Source organism: Canis lupus, chromosome 17, assembly GCF_003254725.2.
Source record: "Canis lupus dingo isolate Sandy chromosome 17, ASM325472v2, whole genome shotgun sequence".
NCBI lineage: Eukaryota > Metazoa > Chordata > Mammalia > Carnivora > Canidae > Canis > Canis lupus.
The window spans coordinates 39,001,323-39,021,858 of NC_064259.1; the positions used below are offsets into that span (position 1 = coordinate 39,001,323).

Here is a 20,536-nt window from a genome sequence, read left to right on the forward strand (position 1 = left end):
TAATCAGAAAGGTGTCCTGAGGACTCAGGATGTGGAAGGCCAGAGCTTTGTATTTCCTGCTTTGTTCTCTCTCTTTCCTCCTCCCTCCCGTCTGTGTGCCTTCCAGGCACTGAACTACTTACTGGGAAACAGCAAAGGTGGGCCTGGCCCCCGGGGAGTTCACAGTGTAGAGGGAGAGACAGGGAGCAGATCAAGCACACTCCGCCATAGGTGTAAAGTCCTGATGTCCTCTCACGTGCAAAACCCTATAAGAAGGTGACTCTGGGTATGTGTGTCGAGGCTGTGGCCAGAGGGGCTCAGGAGTGACTTTTGAGCTGGGTCCTAAAATAGGAAGATGGAGAAGGGAGGGAAGGGCTTTGGGTCCAAAGGAACAGAGGTATAGAAGGGTGCCACAGAAAAAATTAGGGGAGAGAAGTGGACAGAGACAGGGGTTGAGAGTAGTTTGGGGCCAGCTGTGTCACTGCCCCCACCCTGCCCTGCCCCTACCCCCAGCCTAGAGTGCTGTGCCAGGACAGAGGTTTCCTTTTCTTTCATTGCAGAAGTAACTTCTGTGATTTGTGTGTTCCCTGGAAGGAGGGCTCCCCATCCTTGGTAGCCATTTGTAGGGGAGATGGGATGGAACCCTTTATACTTAAGGACAGTCAGTGTCTCCCTTTGCTATGCAGCCTGCTGTACATTAAAGGATTTCACATCCAGGAAGAGGACTGGGAACTTGGTGATAGAAATTTCAGGCATGTACCTGGAAACAGAAGGCTGCTTTCCAAAGGAAATGATGAGAACAAGGGAAGAGATTGGGGGGTGGGGGGGATTTCTCTGCTGAGTCACTTGTTAGGATCATTTTGCTCCTAAGGCAGAAACAAGAAAGTTGTGTCATCCTTCTGTGCAACCATTCACCAGGAAGACCCCGGAACTTGGGAGAGCATAAGAGGGAGGGAGGCATCTGTCTTCTCTGCTGGCTCAGCATGGGATGCTTGGGGTGTGACCCTGATTCCCAGCCAGCTGCCTCACACATATGTGGGTGTGGCCAAAGGAGCTGTGTTTCTCAGCACAAACCCACACAGGTGCTCACCTCAAAAGGCTCCATGCTTACGCCAAATTGAGGGATGCCTTTTTCTATTTTCTCTGCCAGGCACCGCCTAGAGTTCTTCGATCCCGCTTTAGGAAGAAAAGTACCTCATCCTCAGCCACTGAAACCACGTGAGTGAGATGAGCCAACAGCACCGGACCCACAGAATGTTTCTTCTCTGCCTTAAAGAGCTAGTCACTAATAACATAGAAATCTGCAAGCTGGTGTGTTTTGAGTGTGCAGCCTCACAGACATAGCCTTTTCTCTCTCCCCTCTTACACTTTTAAGATCTTTATTTTCCTTTATTTTGCTGGGGAGAGGCTAAAGGGAAAGGTAGTGTGGGGGTGGGGGAGGTGTGACCTTTAAGTCTTCTGAGGTAGTAATTTCCCACAATTGGATTGACAGTAGTGTGTTTTTAGAAATAGATCACCCTCACACTGCTGAGATGTACATTTGTAATTTATTTGTTGCATACTTCATTTTTAGTCCTGTAAATGCAGACAAAGCAATTTTTTTAAACTTTTTTTTTTGTTCTTGGTACTAATACTTTGGACTACGATGTACATATTTATGGCTTTTGGCTTAATCTGATGGACTTGCAAGGGCTGCCAGGGGTTCTGACATGTAAGAAAACTGCAAGATATGTAAAAAAATTATTTTGATTCTAGAGAATGTCTCAGATGTGCTTCTAAAGCTTCTAAATGCAACTCCAGTGGAACATCCCCTTCCCTGCAGGACGATGGTCCATCTTCTTCAGACAGATGTTTAGTCAATAGACCAGAGATGTTTGGAATGAAGAGACAATATCGTAATGACAGAGATGAGTGTAATGAGACCAGGGGAGCAGCCCAGAATAAGAGAAATCACAAGAAGCTTGTCTCCCCCTGGATTCTGGATTAAGAGCTTCTGAATCTTTTCAAGGGATTTACCAAAGCCTGAGGCAGGTGGCTCATCCTTGGTAAAACTGCCTGGGGATGTGAATTCACAGGGCTGTTGAGAGGAATCATTTGAGTGTTCCAAAAGTGTTGGACGAATGACTGTTTCTCCTTCATAGTAACCAGTTCTGTGACTTGTTTCCCCAGGTAGAAGAGTCTATAATCTGAGCAACTTGATTAAGAGAATACTAAGCAAAAACCAATCAGTCAACCCAACCCAACCCAACCCAAACCTAAAACTATGTTTCAAATACATCATTAAATATTCTGAGACACTTGTCATAACTCCGGGTTCTAGAAAGGTTTCAGAGGTTGAGATATTTACTGACTGGCTTGCTGCTCAGCTTCCTGGGCAGCTGTGGCTCACATCCTTCTGTTCCCTTCCTGGCTTGTGCAGGATGTGAGCAAGAGAAGTCGCGCCCTCACAGGCACTCCGTGTCTCACTGGACATCGTATGCAAGCTGGGATTGCTTGGTAGAATAGAGCGCTAGCTGAAGGGATTCTCTGTTTAGACTGAGAACTTTACCTGAAAAGAGGAATCTGGTTTAGATAGCATTTTGATCTGAGGTAGCTCCTCCCCTCTCAGAGAGCTGAGCCTAAATGTAGGACTTGTATATTCGTGCTTAAAGTTGGTGTTTTCTTTCAGTGTAATGCATGCAGTGGTCACAACCCAGTCACTTATAATAATTCGATTGTGTTTGTTCATAGATATGCCCTGAAGATTAGAGAATTAGTGTTACGTACCACTTAGAACTTACTGTCAACCAGATATAAACTGGCCCAGTTAAAGACCGTTTCATGACTGAGCTGCATGAACATATATAAGTAGTCTTTGCTGACGACACACTGGCTGGATCTTAGCCACCTGAGAAAGGGTTTTACCTGAAGTTGATTGTTGCCAGATATGCATATTTAAGTCCCTTCTTCCCACAATTCCTCTGAGGGTGACTTTGTGATTTACAATAGGATTTAGGAAAATAAACTAAGAGCAAATTTGTGGTTCAGAGGGCTCTTCACTGTCTGTGCCCCACACCCACCAATACCTAAACCCTTTAGGGAAGACAGAACATCTGTTTCTTGACGCTCACTGAATGGTTTCAGAGGAAAAATATCTGCTTTAAATGTATTTACCTGTTAGTTGGGAGTACCCAGAATTACCAGAAGCAGCTTAACTTAAGCAGCTTTTAAGCAATTTTTTTTTTTTTGCCAAAAAAAACAAATGCCTTTAGCAGCAGAGATCCTTTGTGAACAAACTATATTTTCACCATTTTACGATGTAAAGTTTTAACAAGTACAAGCTATCAAGTTTGCACTCAACTATGCCAAAAACAAGTTTGAAGCACTCTACTCTCAGACATGCTGTATTACTTCTCATTCAAGATTAAAAAAAATATAAAGGTATCCAAACTGCTGTCTTAATGTAAATGTAACTATTGTTCCTTCAAGTGTTGATTAGGGAGTTGGTTTCTCTCTTAAAAACACTCACTGTACAAATGAGAGCAGCTGTCATATTTCTGGCAAAATGTGTTTACTTATCCAACAAGCTGTATATTTGTGTATGGACTGATATAAAATGTGAATGCCTCAAAGTGTACATGTAGTGGTGTGGTGTTCTGTCTAGAGGATATAACTGAACATTTTTAATTTGCTGATTTACAGACACAGGCTGTTTACAAAATGCTAGCTCAAAAGTCTGTACTTTTCATGTAATAACTTTTAGTTATTTGCCGTTGGGCACCTGTTGTGTTTCTGAGGAGGGGAGATGCGGTGGTGTACTTAGACACTGGAGAACTTCGTCATAATCCCTCCTGGCTTTGTGTGAATAGCTTGCTCACTTCACTGGCCTCTGAAATGTGTGTTCTCTACAGTAAACTGTCTGTGTGTTTGTGATAACAGTGCTCGTCCACCATGATCACTGCTGAGTATCTCCTAGTCCTCACCTTGCACAGTATTTGACATGGCAGAGGATGGGCTTCATTCTCCAACAGCACACACTCAGAGAGCTGACCTTCTGGATGGTGACCGTGCAATTTCTCTAGTTTATTTCCTGTAGTCCCTATAGAATGATCTGTAATAAAATAGTATACTGGACTGTGCATCAAAGGGTGTAAAATTACAGTATTCCAAAGGTTGAAGTTCTGCTGTTTTGTTATAATGCCTGATATATATCTTGAATAAAGTCTTAACATTTTTCTTTTAAAAAAATCTTTGTAATGTTGATCTTACGAGAAAAGAGAAAATACTTTTTTTTTAAAAATGTGGAAGGTAGCTAGAATTAGAAGCTGAGTAGTCAGTCCCTAACTTGCCTGGTACCTTGGCCCCATGTCTACTGCATAGAAATGTTACACGGGGTAGGGGGAATCAAATGAGTGTTTTGAAAACCAGTTGATTACATAAGTTTAAACCTGGTACTATGTTTTACATTTGAAAAGTCACCAGAGGAAACTGTAGCTGAAAAAAAAAAAAAAAAGTTCATGGGGTAGGCAGTTTTAATTCTGCAAACAGAAAATTAGGTCTATTTTCCCTTCATGGTAAGAGGGTGGTAGGTGTGGAGGCACACTGGGGGGTGTGGATGTCCTTTACATCACTGCAGCCCTTGACTATAGACTGAGTGCCTGGCTGGTTCAGTTGGTAGAGCATGCGATTCTTGATCTCCCCAGGTGCAGAATTTACTTAAAAAATACATATATGGGGGCGCCTGGCTGGCTCAGTCAGTTAAGTGTCTGCAGCTCAGGTCATGATCTCAGGCTCCTGGGATGGAGCTCCACATTGGGGTCCCTGCTCAGCAGAGAATCTACTTCTCCCTCTCCCTCCTCCACCCCCTGCTCATGTGCTCACTCTCTCTAAAATAGAATCTTAAAAAAAAAAATTACATATATATAACAGGCACATATAATCTTCATTGGGTGGCCACAAAGACTTGGGCATTTAAAATTTGAAACATCAAAACGAAACCCTCATTTTCTTTGCCTTTATAGTCATATTCTGTATGCTTGACACAAGGGCTATAAAATACAGCAGCAGCTGGTAAGGAAGCACATTCAGAAGGCTGAAAGGAAGATGAAGAGATGGAAAGGCTGAAAATCCATTCATTTACTCATTTACTGAGCCAAGTCCAATGGCAACAGAACTGAGACTACCAAGTTAAGAGCTGAGAACAGAAAAGCAAAGCTATGATTTAAAGGCTGACTTGGTACAGTGTCATGAAAAAGTGTTTATTTAGTATTATGGTGCTAGATTATAGTCACTTATTGATTTAGATATTAATTTTCATGTGGAAAGGCTCTGGGAAATGCACAGGATTCCAGGATGTTAGACTTAGGTTCTGTGACTTATTAGCTGTATTTCGGGTAATTTATTTAATCCTGTATAAACTGCAGTTTCCTCAAATATAAAACAGGGATAAATAGTATCTTCCTGGGCATCTGACAGGCTTAGTTGGAAGAGTGAGACTCTTGATCTCAGGATCATGGGTCTGAACCCCATGTTGAGTATATAGATTACTAAAAAATAAACTCAAAAATATAGTATCTCCCCTGCAAGGCTGATATGAGGATACGTTTTATATATATATTTATATATCCATCCTCATGCTGGGACATGGTTGATATTCAATAAATTAGACTTTTACATAAATTTCAATGTAATTTAGGTAGACTCTTTAACGATGTTTGGTTGTCAAACTATAAAATCAGTGTCGATAAGCCGTGCTACCCATAAGACAAAAATTATATATATGAAAATTCCCTTTCTCCGAAATCATTTCCTGTCAGCCCTTCCACTTTAGTCCATGTCTGGATGCTGAGGCCTGGTTGCCAGTCCTTGTGTCTACGTCTCCTACCCCTGGCTTCTAGGAGAAACCAAGGTGCTCTGAGGCCCCTGTAACAGAGATCTTTGTTGTCCATATTTGCACTTGCACTGCCAGTCAGGGAGGCAGTGGAAAGTGGCTTCCTCCTCAACTTCACGCACCAGTTCCATTCCACTGGGGATGGGTAGGAGAGGCAGGGACCAGGCAGGTAAGAAATGTGGGAGCACCTGGGTGGCGGCTCAATTGGTTAAGCATCTGACTCTTGGTTTTAGCTCAGGTCATGGTCTCGGGGTCATGAGATGGAGCCCCACAATGGGCTCCGTGCTCAGCACGGAGTCTGTTTGTCCCTCTCTCTTTCTTTGCTCCTCTCACTACTTGCTCTCTCAAATAAATAAATAAATGAATTAATTAATTTAAAAAATCTTTAAGAATGATGTAGAAACCTTGTAAGTGATTGGCTTCTGCCATCTCAGAAGTTATGAGGAAATGAAAACCAATCAAAACAGAATGCAAATGAATACTTCACTCTTACCTCATCTCACATCCGATGTCTGTTGTTTATTCATTGGTCGCATACAGAGACATACAGATGGCCTTCTAGTTTTAGAACCCTCTATGGTCACCTCTTTTCCTTTTAAGGAACATGCACTGCACTGGTTCCTCTAAGAAAATCCTCTAATGATCCTAGCCTGACTTGCCACAGAATTTCAATTTGGTTATCTTTAACTCATCCTATTAACAACAGAACTTCATCTTATCATCACCAAATACTTTATTAAAGGGTTTGAAGTAGCAAATGAGGCATAATTCTATTTAATACAGATAGTCCTCAACTCAGGATGGTTTGACTTAGGTTTTCCGACTTTACAATGGTGTGAAAGTGACATACATTGGTAGAAACTGTACTTTAAATTTTGATATTTTCCTGGGCTAGCAATATGCAGTAGAGTACTGTCTCCTGATGCTGGGCAGTGGCAACGAGCTGAGGCTCCCCGTCAGCCACGTAATCACAAGGGTAAACCACTGACAGACTTACAATCATTCTGCACACATACAACCTTTCTGGTTTTCACTTTTGGTATAGTATTCAATGAACACGATAGCCAACACTTTATGATAAAACAGGCTTTGTGTTAATTTTGCCCAACTGTAAGCTAATGTAAACATTCTGAGCATATTTAAGGTAGGCTAGGCTCAGCTATGATGTTAGATAGCTTAGGTGTATTAAATGCATTTTCGACTTAATGATATTTTCAATTTACAACAGGTTTACTGGGATGTAACCCCATTGTAATTTGGTTAAGGACTGTAATGGTTTTTCAACCAGGCAAAATGCTGTTGTTTGAAAATGCTTCCTACAGGACTCTGATGGGATAGCTGAGAACTACTACCCTAGACTTTAACCACACTGCGAACAGAATTTTCTTCAATGCCTCTTACCCAACCGTCTTCAAGTGAACAATGCTTAACTCCTGCATCATTTTCAAAATGACTGATTAGCCTTAGTTTCTACAATGTGTCTTTGGAAAATGTTTATTCTCACAATTAGAAATATGAAATCTCAGGTGGGTAAACAAACATTTAGAAAATAATGCCTTGGGGTGCCTGGGTGGCATAGTGGGTTAAGTGTCTGACTCTTGATTTCAGCTCTGGTCATGATCTCAGGGTTGAGATGGAGCCCCACATCAGGTTCTGTGCTCAGCATGGAGTCTGCTTGTCCCTCTCCCTCTGTTCCTCCCCACTTCTTGCACACTCTCTTAAATAAATAAATAAATAAATAAATAAATAAATAAATAAATAAATAAATCTTAAAAAAAAAAAAACAGTGCGTTTCAACTCTTGGATAATTAATGTTTGTCTTCACCTATAAAGCCTCTTCTGTTTCATGAATAGGACATACTGAAAGGCTGTTTCATTTACTCTTCTCTCCATAAAAATCCTGTCTCAATATACTGAGAACTGTTATGAACACAATAAATCTAGAATACTAGACCTGTGTTGCCACCCCATGCTCACCTCTAAGTGAAACTGCCTACATAACTATTTTTTGCTCCATGTGAACCTGCTTATTAACACAGCCAAGTGAGCCAGCTGTCTCTTTATACCAGGTCTCCTCAGAAGTCACTGACCCACCCTGGCTCAGAAGTCAGGAGCCCACCCTGGCTCAGACAGCTGGCCCAGTTAGTCTGTTAGACTGGAGATAGGGGCTGAGGGTTAGGATGCAGAAAACAACCTAAGAGAGGTACAAGCCAGAGTTATTATGGGGGCAGAAATTGAGTCACATACAAAGGCAGACCCCAAGCCTAAGTCTACCATCGTCCGCTGCTGAGGCCCTAAGAGGTGCCTTAGATTCGAGAATGCCCCATAATTTCTATTCTTTCTGAGGCCTGGGGGTTAAGATGTGGGTGGGGAGTGCGGTTGGTGAGGTGGCTCCTGAGTTTCCAGGCATGCATACTTAAAATAATGTCAGGGACGCCCGGGTGGCTCAGTGGTTGAGTGTCTGCCTTTGGCTTAGGTCGTGGTCCTGGAAACCCAGATCGAGTCCTGCATCAGGCTCCCTGCATAGAGCCTGCTTCTCCCTCTGCCTATGTCTCTGCCTCTCTCTCTCCCTGTCTCTCATGAATAAATAAATAAAATCTTTAAAATAATAGTAGTAATAATAATAATGTCACACTGCTGGAGCTCACTTGTTAGCTTTACAGTCTTCTTATGCCTGCCTTAACCTGAAATTCCTTGCAACAAAATAAGCCTAATTGGAAACAGTTAAACCATTACCATTTGTTTAAAATAATCAACAATTTTAAATTGTTATTTCCCTGAACAAATTTGAAAATGTTTAATACATTAAATGTTGAAACTTTAGTAAGTTTAATGTTGGAGCTCTGTGTTTCCATACCAATTGGCACAACTTCAAGTTTTGTATTTATTCCATTTTGCAAACACATCATATACATAAAGATGCATATTCAATAACTGGGAAGTCATAAAACTTCTGATCTATACTTTCAGGTTTGTCCGATCATGATACTTCTGATAAGGATCCTCAGCATACCAGTTTCGCCTCTTCCAGAAGGATGTTGTCATTTTATCTAAGAGCTTACTCTGGGTTTTATTGCAGAACACAAATTCTCTCAAGCGCCTTTTTCTTGCAGTCGTCTTTTTCCATAATTTTTTCTTGTAACCAGCCTGTTAGATGATATTATAAAGACATTCAAAACATGGTGTTATATAGGAAACAGCAGATAACTTCACTGTTTACGGCTTATAGGCCCAATGGGAACAAAGATGAGACTTTCATTGGGGCTGGTACATTTTTCAGAAAGATGTAATTCTCAGTGAGGGGTGTGCAATTTGAAAAAGTATTAAAATTTAATACTTTGAAAAAAGATTAAAACAACAGAAAATAAAGCTAAATGACTGTGGTAGGCAAAGTACAGAATGATATATAAATATAATCACTAACTTTATATGCATACCTTATTATCTATCTCTTCAACAATTTTTTTTTCCTCTTCAACAATCTTTAACAACAAACTATTATTCTTATTTTGCAGATTAAAGAGAAACAACCACTGATTAGAGAAGTTTTCCTAGCAGACTGAGGTCACAGAACTAATAAGAGTTCTTAACCACTATTCTACTATTTTCCAATGTGGAGGATGAACAAGGGCATTACTGGCTAGTTGATAACATCTGTGCTCATTTAGGGGACTAAGTATTACAAAAGCTGACAAAACACAGTTCTCAAGTATATTGTTTGGTTTCTTCCTTTCACACTAAGACCAATTTCTGTAGTAAGTACTTTTCTAAGGAATAACAAATGAATACAGTCAAACTACTATTGGGAGTGGTGAAGGAATGGTTAACTCGTATGTTTGACCCAGAACTACCATATACACTATCCAAGCATTATTAATTTTGAAGAATTTTTGAATTAGAAAGAAAAAAATTTTTAAAGAAAAATTAAATTGAATACAAAATCTACAATCATAGTCTGTTTAGACTAGAAGAGACCTTAGGTGCCACCCAGGTTAATATGTGGCTAAAACCACACAGAAAGTTACAGGGGAGAAGAGATTAGAACTTAAGCTATTGCTAAGAGCCCTTCACCCTTTCAAGCCAAGGGGTCCCTAGGGCACTACACTAATGGGTTTCCGACATGTCTTGGTGTCATCACTGTGACCAGCAACTTCTACAGTACAGTTAAACTCAGAAATAAGGAAACATTATTTAAGAGTTCTGGTTTTAAAATGCCAAGGATTATATTTTTTTCTACTCATTGCTTACAATTTAATTCAAAAGATTTGGGGATCCCTGGGTGGCTCAGTGGTTTAACACCTGCCTTAGGCCTAGGGCATGGTCCTGGAGTCCCAGGATGGAGTCTTGCATCAGGCTTCCTGCAGGGGAGCCTGCTTCTCCCTCTGCCTGTGTCTCTGCCTCTCTCTCTCTCTCTCTCTCTCTCTCTCTCTGTGTCTCTCATGAATAAATTAAAGTCTTAAAAAATAAAAGATTCAAACCCAAATCCCTCTATTTGTGTAATAATTTTCTAATCTGTAAGCCGAGCTGGGTTACTGTGGATCTCTGACTTACAGCTAATTTGCTCTTCTGCCGATTACCACTAGTATCCTCTGATCATTACTTTATGGAATGCAACTACTGTGAAAATGCTTCAAGCTTTTTAGATACTCTCTAGGTTCAGAAATGGAAGGGAAATGCGTAAATATGTTTTCCTCACATGAATTCATTTACTTTCTACTGCTGCAGAAAGTATTTTCAGTTTTTATACATTAATATAAATTAACCCACTCAGCTTTTTTGTTTTCCTCTTAATATTACATTTTGATGAAGAAGGGCATTCCACACATAGAATACTTTTTGGGGCCCTGAATGGGGACTAGGTATTATGATTAGAAAATTTGATCAGGTCTTTTATATTAACAGGAGGGTTAACAGGGCCCAATAAAAGGGATGTAGAAGGAAGGCAAAAAACAAAACAAAACAAAAATCCACCTAGCTTATTTTATCTAGGGCCAGATGAAGACCTGGAAGTAATCAGTATGACAACAAAGGGGAGGAAATTGTCCAATGGTCCAAAATTCACAAAACTTAAAACTATTACGTGAATGACGGAGTTCAGCTACTTAGGGATTACATGAGCTTCTATTAATGTAACAAATGAACTACCACAGTATTGTTCTGAAGGGGAAATGAGCCGAGAGTTCAATTAACCCATTTACCTTAAACTTAGGATTTTTTAAAAGATAGGAGACAATCCTTTCAACCTTTCACCTAGTGAAAATCCTACCAATTAAGTATTTTATTTTTAGGGGGAAACAAATTTTGATCTTTAAAGAATTGTTAACTTCTGAGTAGTGAAAGGGAATTAAAATTTGAATACTTATCAAAACTCAAAGGTGGTTTTGCAAAACTCTAGTCTTCAGAATATTTCTAATTATCAGCTACTCTGCTTCTGAGAATAAAGACACTAGTGAAAAAGCCCACATGCACGCTCCTGACATGCTGTGGGAGAGGACAGAATAGGAATAATTTGTCAGAGGCCCCCTGAGAGGCAGTGGTCCCAGGTCAGAGTAGGCATTAGGGTTCCATCTGCTATGAACCTCAATCATACACACTGCCAGAGAGAAAAACATAGTTAAAAAAGTGTATGTGGGGTTAATGTTCTGCCAAAAAGACCAAACCATGGGACGCCTGGATGGCTCAGCGGTTGAGTGCCTGCCTTTGGCCCAGGGCATGGTCCTGAAGACCCAGGATCGAGTCCCACATCGGGCTCCTTGCTTGGAGCCTGCTTCTCCCATTGCCTGTGTCTCTGCCTCTCTCTCTGTGTGTGTCTCTCATGAATAAATAAACAAATCTTAAAAAATGTATATTAAAAAAAAAAAAAAAAGACCAAGCCCTAGAGAATCTAATCCAAAGGAGGCGGAAAAGCTCTTTAGCCCCCAATCTGAGCCACACCACGAAGTCCCTGCTGGAGGCGACTCTGCCGCTCTAACACTCTAGGCTTAAAGACGGTCTCTCCACAGGCTATTACACCTGGGGGCTGTCATAGAGCTTCTGGTGATCACTAGATACACCAGACATGTGGAAGACCTGAGATGAACCCATCCTACAGTGAAGACTTTTACCATTATGAATGCGTAAATATGTTTTCCTCACATGGATTCATTTACATTAAGGGATGCCTGCCAAGCTGGTACTTAAGCACAGCACTATAAAAGTTACTGGTAAATGGGAGGAAGATATGTCAATGAATAGGCTCACTGAATTCTGCTTTATTTTCATGTGCTCCCACTCCTTTTCAATCAAATAACAGTGTGAAGACTCACCTTCCTCCTTAGCCAAAGGCCAGAGTGAAGTCGAAGAAACCTATAGATGACAGCTTTCACAGTTTTTCTCTTCCCTTTCCTTGAACTGAAGTATGTTACAGTTCTCACTGGTAACTTCAGGACATTTGAAAGCAAGGGGGCCACTCTAAAATATATTTTTAAAAATTATAACTTATCAATAAGACTCATTAAAGGATAACATCCATTTCTATACTTAAAAATGAGCAAAGGAGTTTCACTGGATAAAGCTGACTTTAATAGACACTGTTACTTCAAATGATCCATGGCATGAAGCATAAATAAGAATAGCATCTATTGCCAGCTTGTAAGTCTTCCATCAACTACCCCCTCAATCCCTATGAGAGAATTTATCCCATATATTTTAGTCACCTGACTTCTTATCTGCCTGCTAGATTATAAAGTCTTCATTGAGGACTTCAGTTTATCTTAGTATCCTTTCTGCTGAGAACTGGGTACCCAGGGGTCCTTAGCTGAATATTTGTTGACTAAATGAATGCCAACCTTGCATGCTGAGCATCTCATTCACCCTCTGCTTTGGCTGACAGATTCCATCTAGGAAATTACATCTAGAACACTGGAGGTGTGCTCTGTTCAGTAGTCCCAGCTGCTGCCACGTAGGTATATGGCTATCAATCATGTTCTCCCCACTCCAGCAGCCAAAGGCTACAAAATAAACTGCAGGTAGGCAAAGAGTACCATCTGCTTTGAAATGTCTTTGCAGACATGAATGTTTTACAATTTTTGTCTAAGCATAACGTTTACTGAGACATACTCCACCTGCTGAGGATTGCTGCAGTATGCCCACATGTCAGGTTTCCAACACATGTGCTAAGTCTGGGAGCAGAGGAAACAATTGGTGTCTGAAGAGAACTAAAATGTCGGGTGGACTGTGCAGAACTAAGACAGGCATTCTTGACATAGTTTTGATAGGCTGAAGACACCAGGGGCCGTAAGACTCCTATAAAGAGAGAGAAGCATACTTGTTTAATACGATACTCCAAAAAGATACATCCAGATATTTAAATTAATGTATCAAAACAAGGTAAGCATCAGATTCAACTTTACTAAGGTAAGACTTACATACCACAAATTTACCCATTTGTGTAATTCAGTGGTTTTTAATAAATTTACAGAGTTGTACAACCATCACCACAATCTACTCTGATATGTCCTAGTTCTGTGTTCAGCAACAGAGGGCAAAAATGTTTCTAACATGACGTCCCACCTGCCAGATCTTATACTCCGATGAGACAGGGCTCCCTAGCATACAGTGCAATGGTGAGGCAGAGATGAGAAAGCCTGGCCATTCCCTGGAGAGGCAACAGAGTGGCAAAAGGAGTCATAAAGAAAACAAAAGAAGTGCTTGAGCGCTCCTCTAGAAAATGAATAGGCCACAAGAGGAGGAGATAGAGAGTCCAGGTAGGATGAACATACACAAAGGCAAGGGGGCTGAAACATGACTCATGCGGGGACTGGACCTGCCAGAGGCTGAGCGCTGCTTGCCTGACAGTATGGCTATGCCTGGGTGCAGATCAGAAGGCACTTCATGGGGTAGGGGTTGGGGAGGCTAGATGCATGGAGTGAATGTAGTCCTCCTTACCTATTCTTCACACCGTTGCCAAAGTAAGAGTCCAGGGCTACAAAGCAGAATCACTCACAGGGCACTGACTCCACTCAGATTCTGAGTCTAATGTGGGACTTATGAATGTGTACACTGGAAAAGCTCCATAGGATGATGGAAATGCCCCCAAAACTGGATTGTGGTGATGGTTGCACATCCTATTAAATATATTAAAAATCATCAAATTGTGTTCACAAAACTGGTAATTTTATGGTCTGTAAAGTATACCTCAACAGTTGATTAAAAAATAAAGTTCCCCAAACTGCTATTCAGCCAGGACTTAGAACCACTCACTGCCTTTTTGTCCACTACACTGATTTTACCTAACAAATGAGAGGCAGTATAGTGTGGAACTGGAGTGCTGGTGTTTGAGTCAGATGATTTGTTTTTTTTTTTTTTTTTAATTTTTTTTTTTTTTTTATTCATGATAGGCACACAGTGAGAGAGAGAGAGGCAGAGACGCAGGCAGAGGGAGAAGCAGGCTCCATGCACCGGGAGCCTGACGTGGGATTTGATCCCGGATCTCCAGGATCGCGCCCTGGGCCAAAGGCAGGCGCCAAACCGCTGCGCCACCCAGGGATCCCGAGTCAGATGATTTGTATTCATATTCTAGCTCTACTACTAACTAGCTTTGTGACCAAGGGCAAGTTACTTAACCCTTCTACGCCCCAGGTTCCCAAATTTAAGTAAGGTTAGTCATGGGGGGGCAGCCCAGGTGGCTCAGCAGTTTAGCGCCTGCCTTCAGCCCAGGGTGTGATCCTGGAGACCCGGGATCGAGTCCCACGTGGGGCTCCCTGCATGGAGCCTGCTTCTCCCTCTGCCTTGGTCTCTGCCTCTCTCTCTTTCTCTGTGTCTCTCATGAATAAATAAATAAAATCTTTAAAAAAAAAAAAAAGGTTAGTCATGGGGAGGTAATTAAATGAGATAAAACATGAAAAGTGCTAGGAAGAGCACTTGGCACAGAGAGATCTAATGAATGATAATAGCAGATAATAAGCAGAAAAATGCTTAGCAAAAATGGTATAATATTAACAGATGGCAGGAGAAGGACTGAATACTTAAAACTCATTATTTTGCTATTCTGTTTTCCATCTAAGATAGCAATTTTCAAACTAAAAAGGGTAGCATAAACATTAATGAGTTAACTGAAATCCACGATTCAGGAGACTGAGAGAGCCCCTCTGGGAACTTAGAAGTGAAATTCTCTACTCAGTGCAAGGCATTCAAGTCTCCAGGTATAATGACTTACATTTCAAAGAACTGTAAATATTTGCAGGCATGACTACAAGCTAAGAGGTAATCTTTGAAATATTAAGTGAATTGAAGAGGAGGACTGCAGACAAGAAAAGGTCCCAATTTCCACAGGTCATCAGAACTTGGGTGTCTTGGTTAAAACAAAACAAAACAAAACAAAACCTCTCAGAAATTCTTAGAAACCACCTCTGAAGAAAGTGAGCAGGTAAGAGTCTAGATCATATAAATGGGTAAATTACAGACACATTCGTAAGAAAAAAAAGGTTAGAATGGATAAACAGAAAGTGCACAGAAAAAACAAAACTACATTGTGAACTAGAAGTGAACTGTTCCTTAAAAAGAACTTCATTTTTTTAAAATTTTTTTTTTTTAATTTTTATTCATTTATGATAGTCACAGAGAGAGAGAGAGAGGTGCAGAGACACAGACAGAGGGAGAAGCAGGCTCCATGCACCGGGAGCCCGATGTGGGATTCGATCCCGGGTCTCCAGGATCGCGCCCTGGGCCAAAGGCAGGCGCCAAACCGCTGCGCCACCCAGGGATCCCAGAACTTCATTTTTTTAAAAAAGATTTTATTTATTTATTCATGAGAGAGAGAGAGGCAGAGACATAGGCATAGGGAGAAGGCTCCCTGCAAGGAGCCCGATGTGGGACTTGATCCAAGGTCCTGGGATCAAGCCCTGAGCCAAAGGCAGATGCTCAACCGCTGAGCCACCCAAGCATCCCTCATTTCATTTTGTGATGTAGTCACTAACCTGGGAAATCATGAGAATGTCTAGACACAGTGTATCCTGATTTTAGAAGGGCATGTGAAAAGGTTTTTTTATATTCTAAAGAAATAAATGTGGGCTAGATTACAGTTAGGTAAATTCCAAGCTGACTAGAAACTATCTCCAAATTAGCTGATTGCTGTTCTGATGAACATCTTTTCCTATATCCCTAATTGACTATATTTTCTTCAATTTTTATGGAGGCCCTAAAGCTGCATAAAATATGTTCGTCAAATCTGCGTAAAAGCAAAGTCCCAAGACTATCAGGACTCAAAGTGATCTTAGTAAAATGGATCAAAATTAACAAGACAAAATCTGTGATAAATACATTGAAATTAGAAAAAAATTAAGGAAGGGTGAACCTTGCTTGATAGCAGTTCCTGGGAAAATTACTTGGGGGGCCTTATCCATCATACCATTGGGTGGACCAACACCATGATTTAGCTTGTAAAAACTGAATACAGTCTAACAGAATGTGTTAACAAAAGGGTAGCACACAAATCAATGGCAGTAATTAACTGTTCCTCCAGTTTTCTGCCCTGTTTGAACATTTTAATTAATTAATTAATTTATTTATTATTATTTTTTTTAAATTTGAGCATTTTAATACACACTGGCTTTCTCTAAACACATTTTTTTTTTTTTTTTTTTTTACTAAACACATTCTTATATGGAGAACACAGACACTTTAACAAAGAAGGTGACACAAAACCAGAGTTCTGAAGGAATAAGAAAAGGCAGAGGGAACAGGGAGTGTACCGGTGAAGAGTCAAAAAACAGTGTGGTAGGTTTGGGGACTTACAAATAGCTCTGTGTGGCAGGAATCAAAACAATGGAGAGTGGGGAGTGAAGTGAGTATGACTGTCTAAAGTCGTGGTCTTCAAGATTTTTTGACCCTATAACTTTTGAAAAGAATTCTGAAAATTTATGTACCCTTTCACAAAATTTTAAGAAACATCTAAAATTTTAAATAGTTTAAGTTGTTATAAAGGATATAATTTCCAGAATATTTAGAATACTGACATTTAAAAATAAGCTGTCAAATCACTTTTAATGAAATCTTTCAATGAAATCTAAATATCATAGTGAGTCGATACCCACCCACATCATCTATCTAAAAAACACAAGGAAAATAAATTCAAGTCACTGAAGATAAGAACTTCTTTTCATCAAAAGATACTTTAAATAAACTAAAAGGGCTGGCCAGAATGGGAAAAGATACGGGAAACACACTTAGGTGAGAAAAGATACATATTCAGAATACATAAAGAACTAGTATGGGGATGCCTATGTGGCTCAGTGGTTGAGCGTCTGCTTTTGGCTCAGAGCGTGATCCCGGGGTTCTGGGATTGAGTCCCACATCGGGCTCCCTACATGGAGCCTGCTTCTCCCTCTGCCTGTGTCTCTGCCTCTCTTTCAATGTCTCTCATGAATAAATAAATAAAATCTTAAAAATAAAAAAAGAACTACTATGGATCAATAAGACAACTCAATAGAATGGGCAAAATATTTAAGTAGATATTTCATAAAATTCATATGTAGCCAATATACATGTAAAAGTATTCAAGATCATTACTAAGCAGGGGAATGCTAGTTAAACCACAATGAGACATCACTAAATACCCACAAGATTGACAAAAATTTGCTTGTCTAGCAATACCAATTGTTGGTGAGGATGTGGCACATGCAGTGCTGGGGTGACTTTATTTTTTTTTTTTAAGGTTTATTTATTTATTTATTTGGAAAGAGGACTGCACAAGTTGGGGGTGGGGCAGAGGGAGCCAGAGAATGCAGAGCTCCACGAGGGGCTCAATCCCATGATCCTGAGATCATGATCTGAGCTAAAATCAAGAATTGGCTGCTTAACCAAATAGGCCACACAGGCGCCCTATTTTTTTTTTTTTTAAGATTTATTTATTATCTTAGAGAGGGAGAAGGAGAGAATCTCAAGCATTCTTCTCACTGAACTTGGAGCCCCACTCGGGGCTCAATCCTACAACCCTGAGATCATGACCTGAGCTGAAATCTAGTCTGATGCTTAACCGTCTGAGCCAGGCAGGTGAACTTGGGGTGACTTTAAAGAAGCACATCACTTTCACAGTATCAGGCAATGTTGAATATACATATATTCTGATTCAGCAATTCCACAGCCCGTTTTATAAGTGTACACACACACACACACACGCACACGATAGAGAAACGTTTGCACTCATGTACCTGGACACAAGGAAAATCAGCTTTGGATCTCTAATCACCCCAAACTGAAAACACTGAAATGCCCAGCGTTCGTAAAATGGAGAATTGTAGGGTGGTCGAACAAGAGACTATTATATAGGAACAAGAAACCACTACAGCTACACCCAAAATGAACAAATTTCACAAATTAAAAGACACAAGAGTACATACTGTATGATTCCATTCATGTAAAGTACAAAAACAGGAAAAACTAAACAATACTAAAACTAAAACTAAACAAAACTAAACTTAGAGATGTATATATAGATGTTAAAACTATTAACAGGAAAAAAAAAAAGGCAAGGTTAACAATCAAATGAGGCTACTATTTACAATTAGCAGAAAGAGGGAATTTTGATGAGGAGAAGCACAGAGATGGAGAAGAGGTTCCTGGTAGTGTTCTGTGTCCTGCCTTGGGTGTTTGCTTTAGAATTATTTGTTAAGCCACTTGTGTATGTCACATACATTTTTCTTTAAATGTTATTTTCACAATTTAAAAATACCCCAGGTAAACATACTCTTCTGTAACAGGTGGAAATTTTTACATTGTAGTGTTTTCCTTTATTTCTATTCTTCTTCCACAGGATTTTATCCTAATTTATTTTGCCTTTAAGTGATTTACTGACAATCTTATCATACTTAAATAATATTTTTGCAAAAACTCCTACAATTTAATTGCCTTCACTCCGTTAGTTAAGAAAGAAATCCTCCGGACCAACTGCCCCTGTGCCGGGGGCTGAGAGGCCAAACAATCGCCCGTTTCCCGCACCTCGTGTGAATCTCCTACACGCCCGCTTGCTGTGTGCCAGGCACTACGCAGAGCGCTCTACACGCTCGAGCTCGGTTACTTCTCAGGTACACGGTATCGTCCTCGCTGTAGAGCTGCAGAACCTGAGACTGAGAAATTACTTCAAGGCCAAAGGTCATGAGTGGCGACTCCTAGCCTCTCAATCAGAAGGTTAGCACGGACTTTTCTGTCTCCTTCACTCACCCCCCTCCGCCCCAGTCCGTCGGGCCCTCTTTCTGGCTAAGGCAGAAGGACCAGGAGCCACTAAGGAAGCGGAAACCTGGGGACACACGTAGGTCCGCGAGGGTCCACGAGCGTCCGCGATGTCCGATGCGACCGGCCGAACACGGGCAGCCCTGTAGAAAATTCATTACAATCCTCTGGCCTTTATTCCCCCGTTAACCTCCACGCTCACGCTAAACGCCTACTCCATCCTACACCAGTCCCGCCTTCTGTGAGGGGCTAAATCCAGCGCGCAGCTTTCTACTGACCTGAGGCAGCCTTCACGGCACGAGCAAAGACAGGGGCCGCCATCTTGCCACCCCGCCCTACGGCAGCCGCATTGGGTCTAAAACTCCAGCGCGAAAGGAAGTTAAGGAAAAGGTATGGGTGGAGTCTAAGAAAAAAAGAAGGAAAAAAAAAAAAACAAAAACGAAAAAAGTAACGGTTAAGGCAAGTTTTATTGAATGTCTTCTATATGCCAAGCAGTTCTTCACCGCCTATGAAGAACAAGTACCTATGTACTGTGTCTGGCATTGGGTAGGCTCTTAAATTTTCAGTGAGCATTTGACATCTAAAGTACACAATTTCTAAATAAATAAATAAATAAATAAATAAATGTTACACAATTTCATTTTGCTCATTTTATTAACTTTCAAAAAATAACATATTCCTTTCAAAGCTGCTAGATGTTAGGCTGCATGAATGGGACATAGCAATATTATTAAAATTTTTTAAAAATTGAATGCCAATCATAATTAAATGAATGTACATGTCCTAAGGATATCACACACACATAGTTTCTTCTAATCATTAACACTGACTGTCATTTGGTAGAACAGCATCTCAATCCTTCCTAAACAATTCTTATGTTCCTTATTTTATTGATAATTAGTGATCATACATTTTTCCAATGTTCACTCAAACAGAAAACAAATCTCTAACCTATCCTTGTTGGTTAAGATTCCATGCATATACAATAAATGACACCATATACTGATTGAAATGAATAAGGATCAACACTGGTCTCAAGGAGTTCACCTTTAATGAGACAAGTGCAGAACATAAATACAAGACATGATTCACAGGAGCAGTTCGAAGTTAAGGAGAGAAGGCATTCTGATTGAGATGATGAGGGAAGAGAATGTAACACAAGTCTTAAAGAATGGGATGGATTTTAACAAGAGCAAAGTCATTCTTGGCAATAAGAACAGGAAGAGCTAAGATGAGAAGACAGGGAGCCAGGACAGAAAGATACAGGATTTTATATAGCAGTGATTCTCAAACCTTTTGGTCTTAGTACCTCTTTACATACTTAAAATCTGAGGACTCCAAAGAGCTTTTAATTATATTTCCAATTGCTCCTGTAACAAAGTACCCCAAACCTAGTGGCTTAACACAACACAAATTATCTTACAGTTCTGTAGGTCATAAATCTAAAATGAGTTTCACAAGGCTAAATCAAAATATCCAGGT

General features: G+C 40.4%; 2 protein-coding genes across 4 annotated transcripts in view; one reads left to right on the forward strand and one right to left on the reverse strand.

Moving 5' to 3' along the window:
• Positions 1-7,608, forward strand: part of REEP1 (receptor accessory protein 1) — a 105,087-nt gene extending 97,479 nt beyond the window's left edge. The window contains exons 7-8 of one of the 3 annotated variants that reach the window (XR_007402939.1): positions 1,130-1,197; positions 1,735-1,816. Coding sequence is in view for 2 of the 3 variants with exons in the window: in XM_035700732.2 (XP_035556625.1) it covers positions 1,130-1,197; positions 1,735-1,966 (300 nt within the window). In the remaining variant the exon portion in view is untranslated. Of the gene's footprint in view, positions 1-1,129 lie in introns of all 3 variants that reach the window. The other 2 variants (XM_035700732.2, XM_049095560.1) reach the window with 2 other exon arrangements.
• Positions 7,609-8,653: 1,045 nt separating this feature from the next.
• Positions 8,654-19,473, reverse strand: MRPL35 (mitochondrial ribosomal protein L35). Its single transcript, XM_025453844.3, has 4 exons — positions 19,333-19,473; positions 12,952-13,132; positions 12,154-12,298; positions 8,654-8,995 (listed from the first exon to the last, which is right to left on the reverse strand). The coding sequence occupies exons 1-4, from the start codon at positions 19,373-19,375 to the stop codon at positions 8,807-8,809; spliced, it is 558 nt and encodes a 185-aa protein (XP_025309629.1). The 5' UTR covers positions 19,376-19,473; the 3' UTR covers positions 8,654-8,806.
• Positions 19,474-20,536: the final 1,063 nt, after the last annotated feature.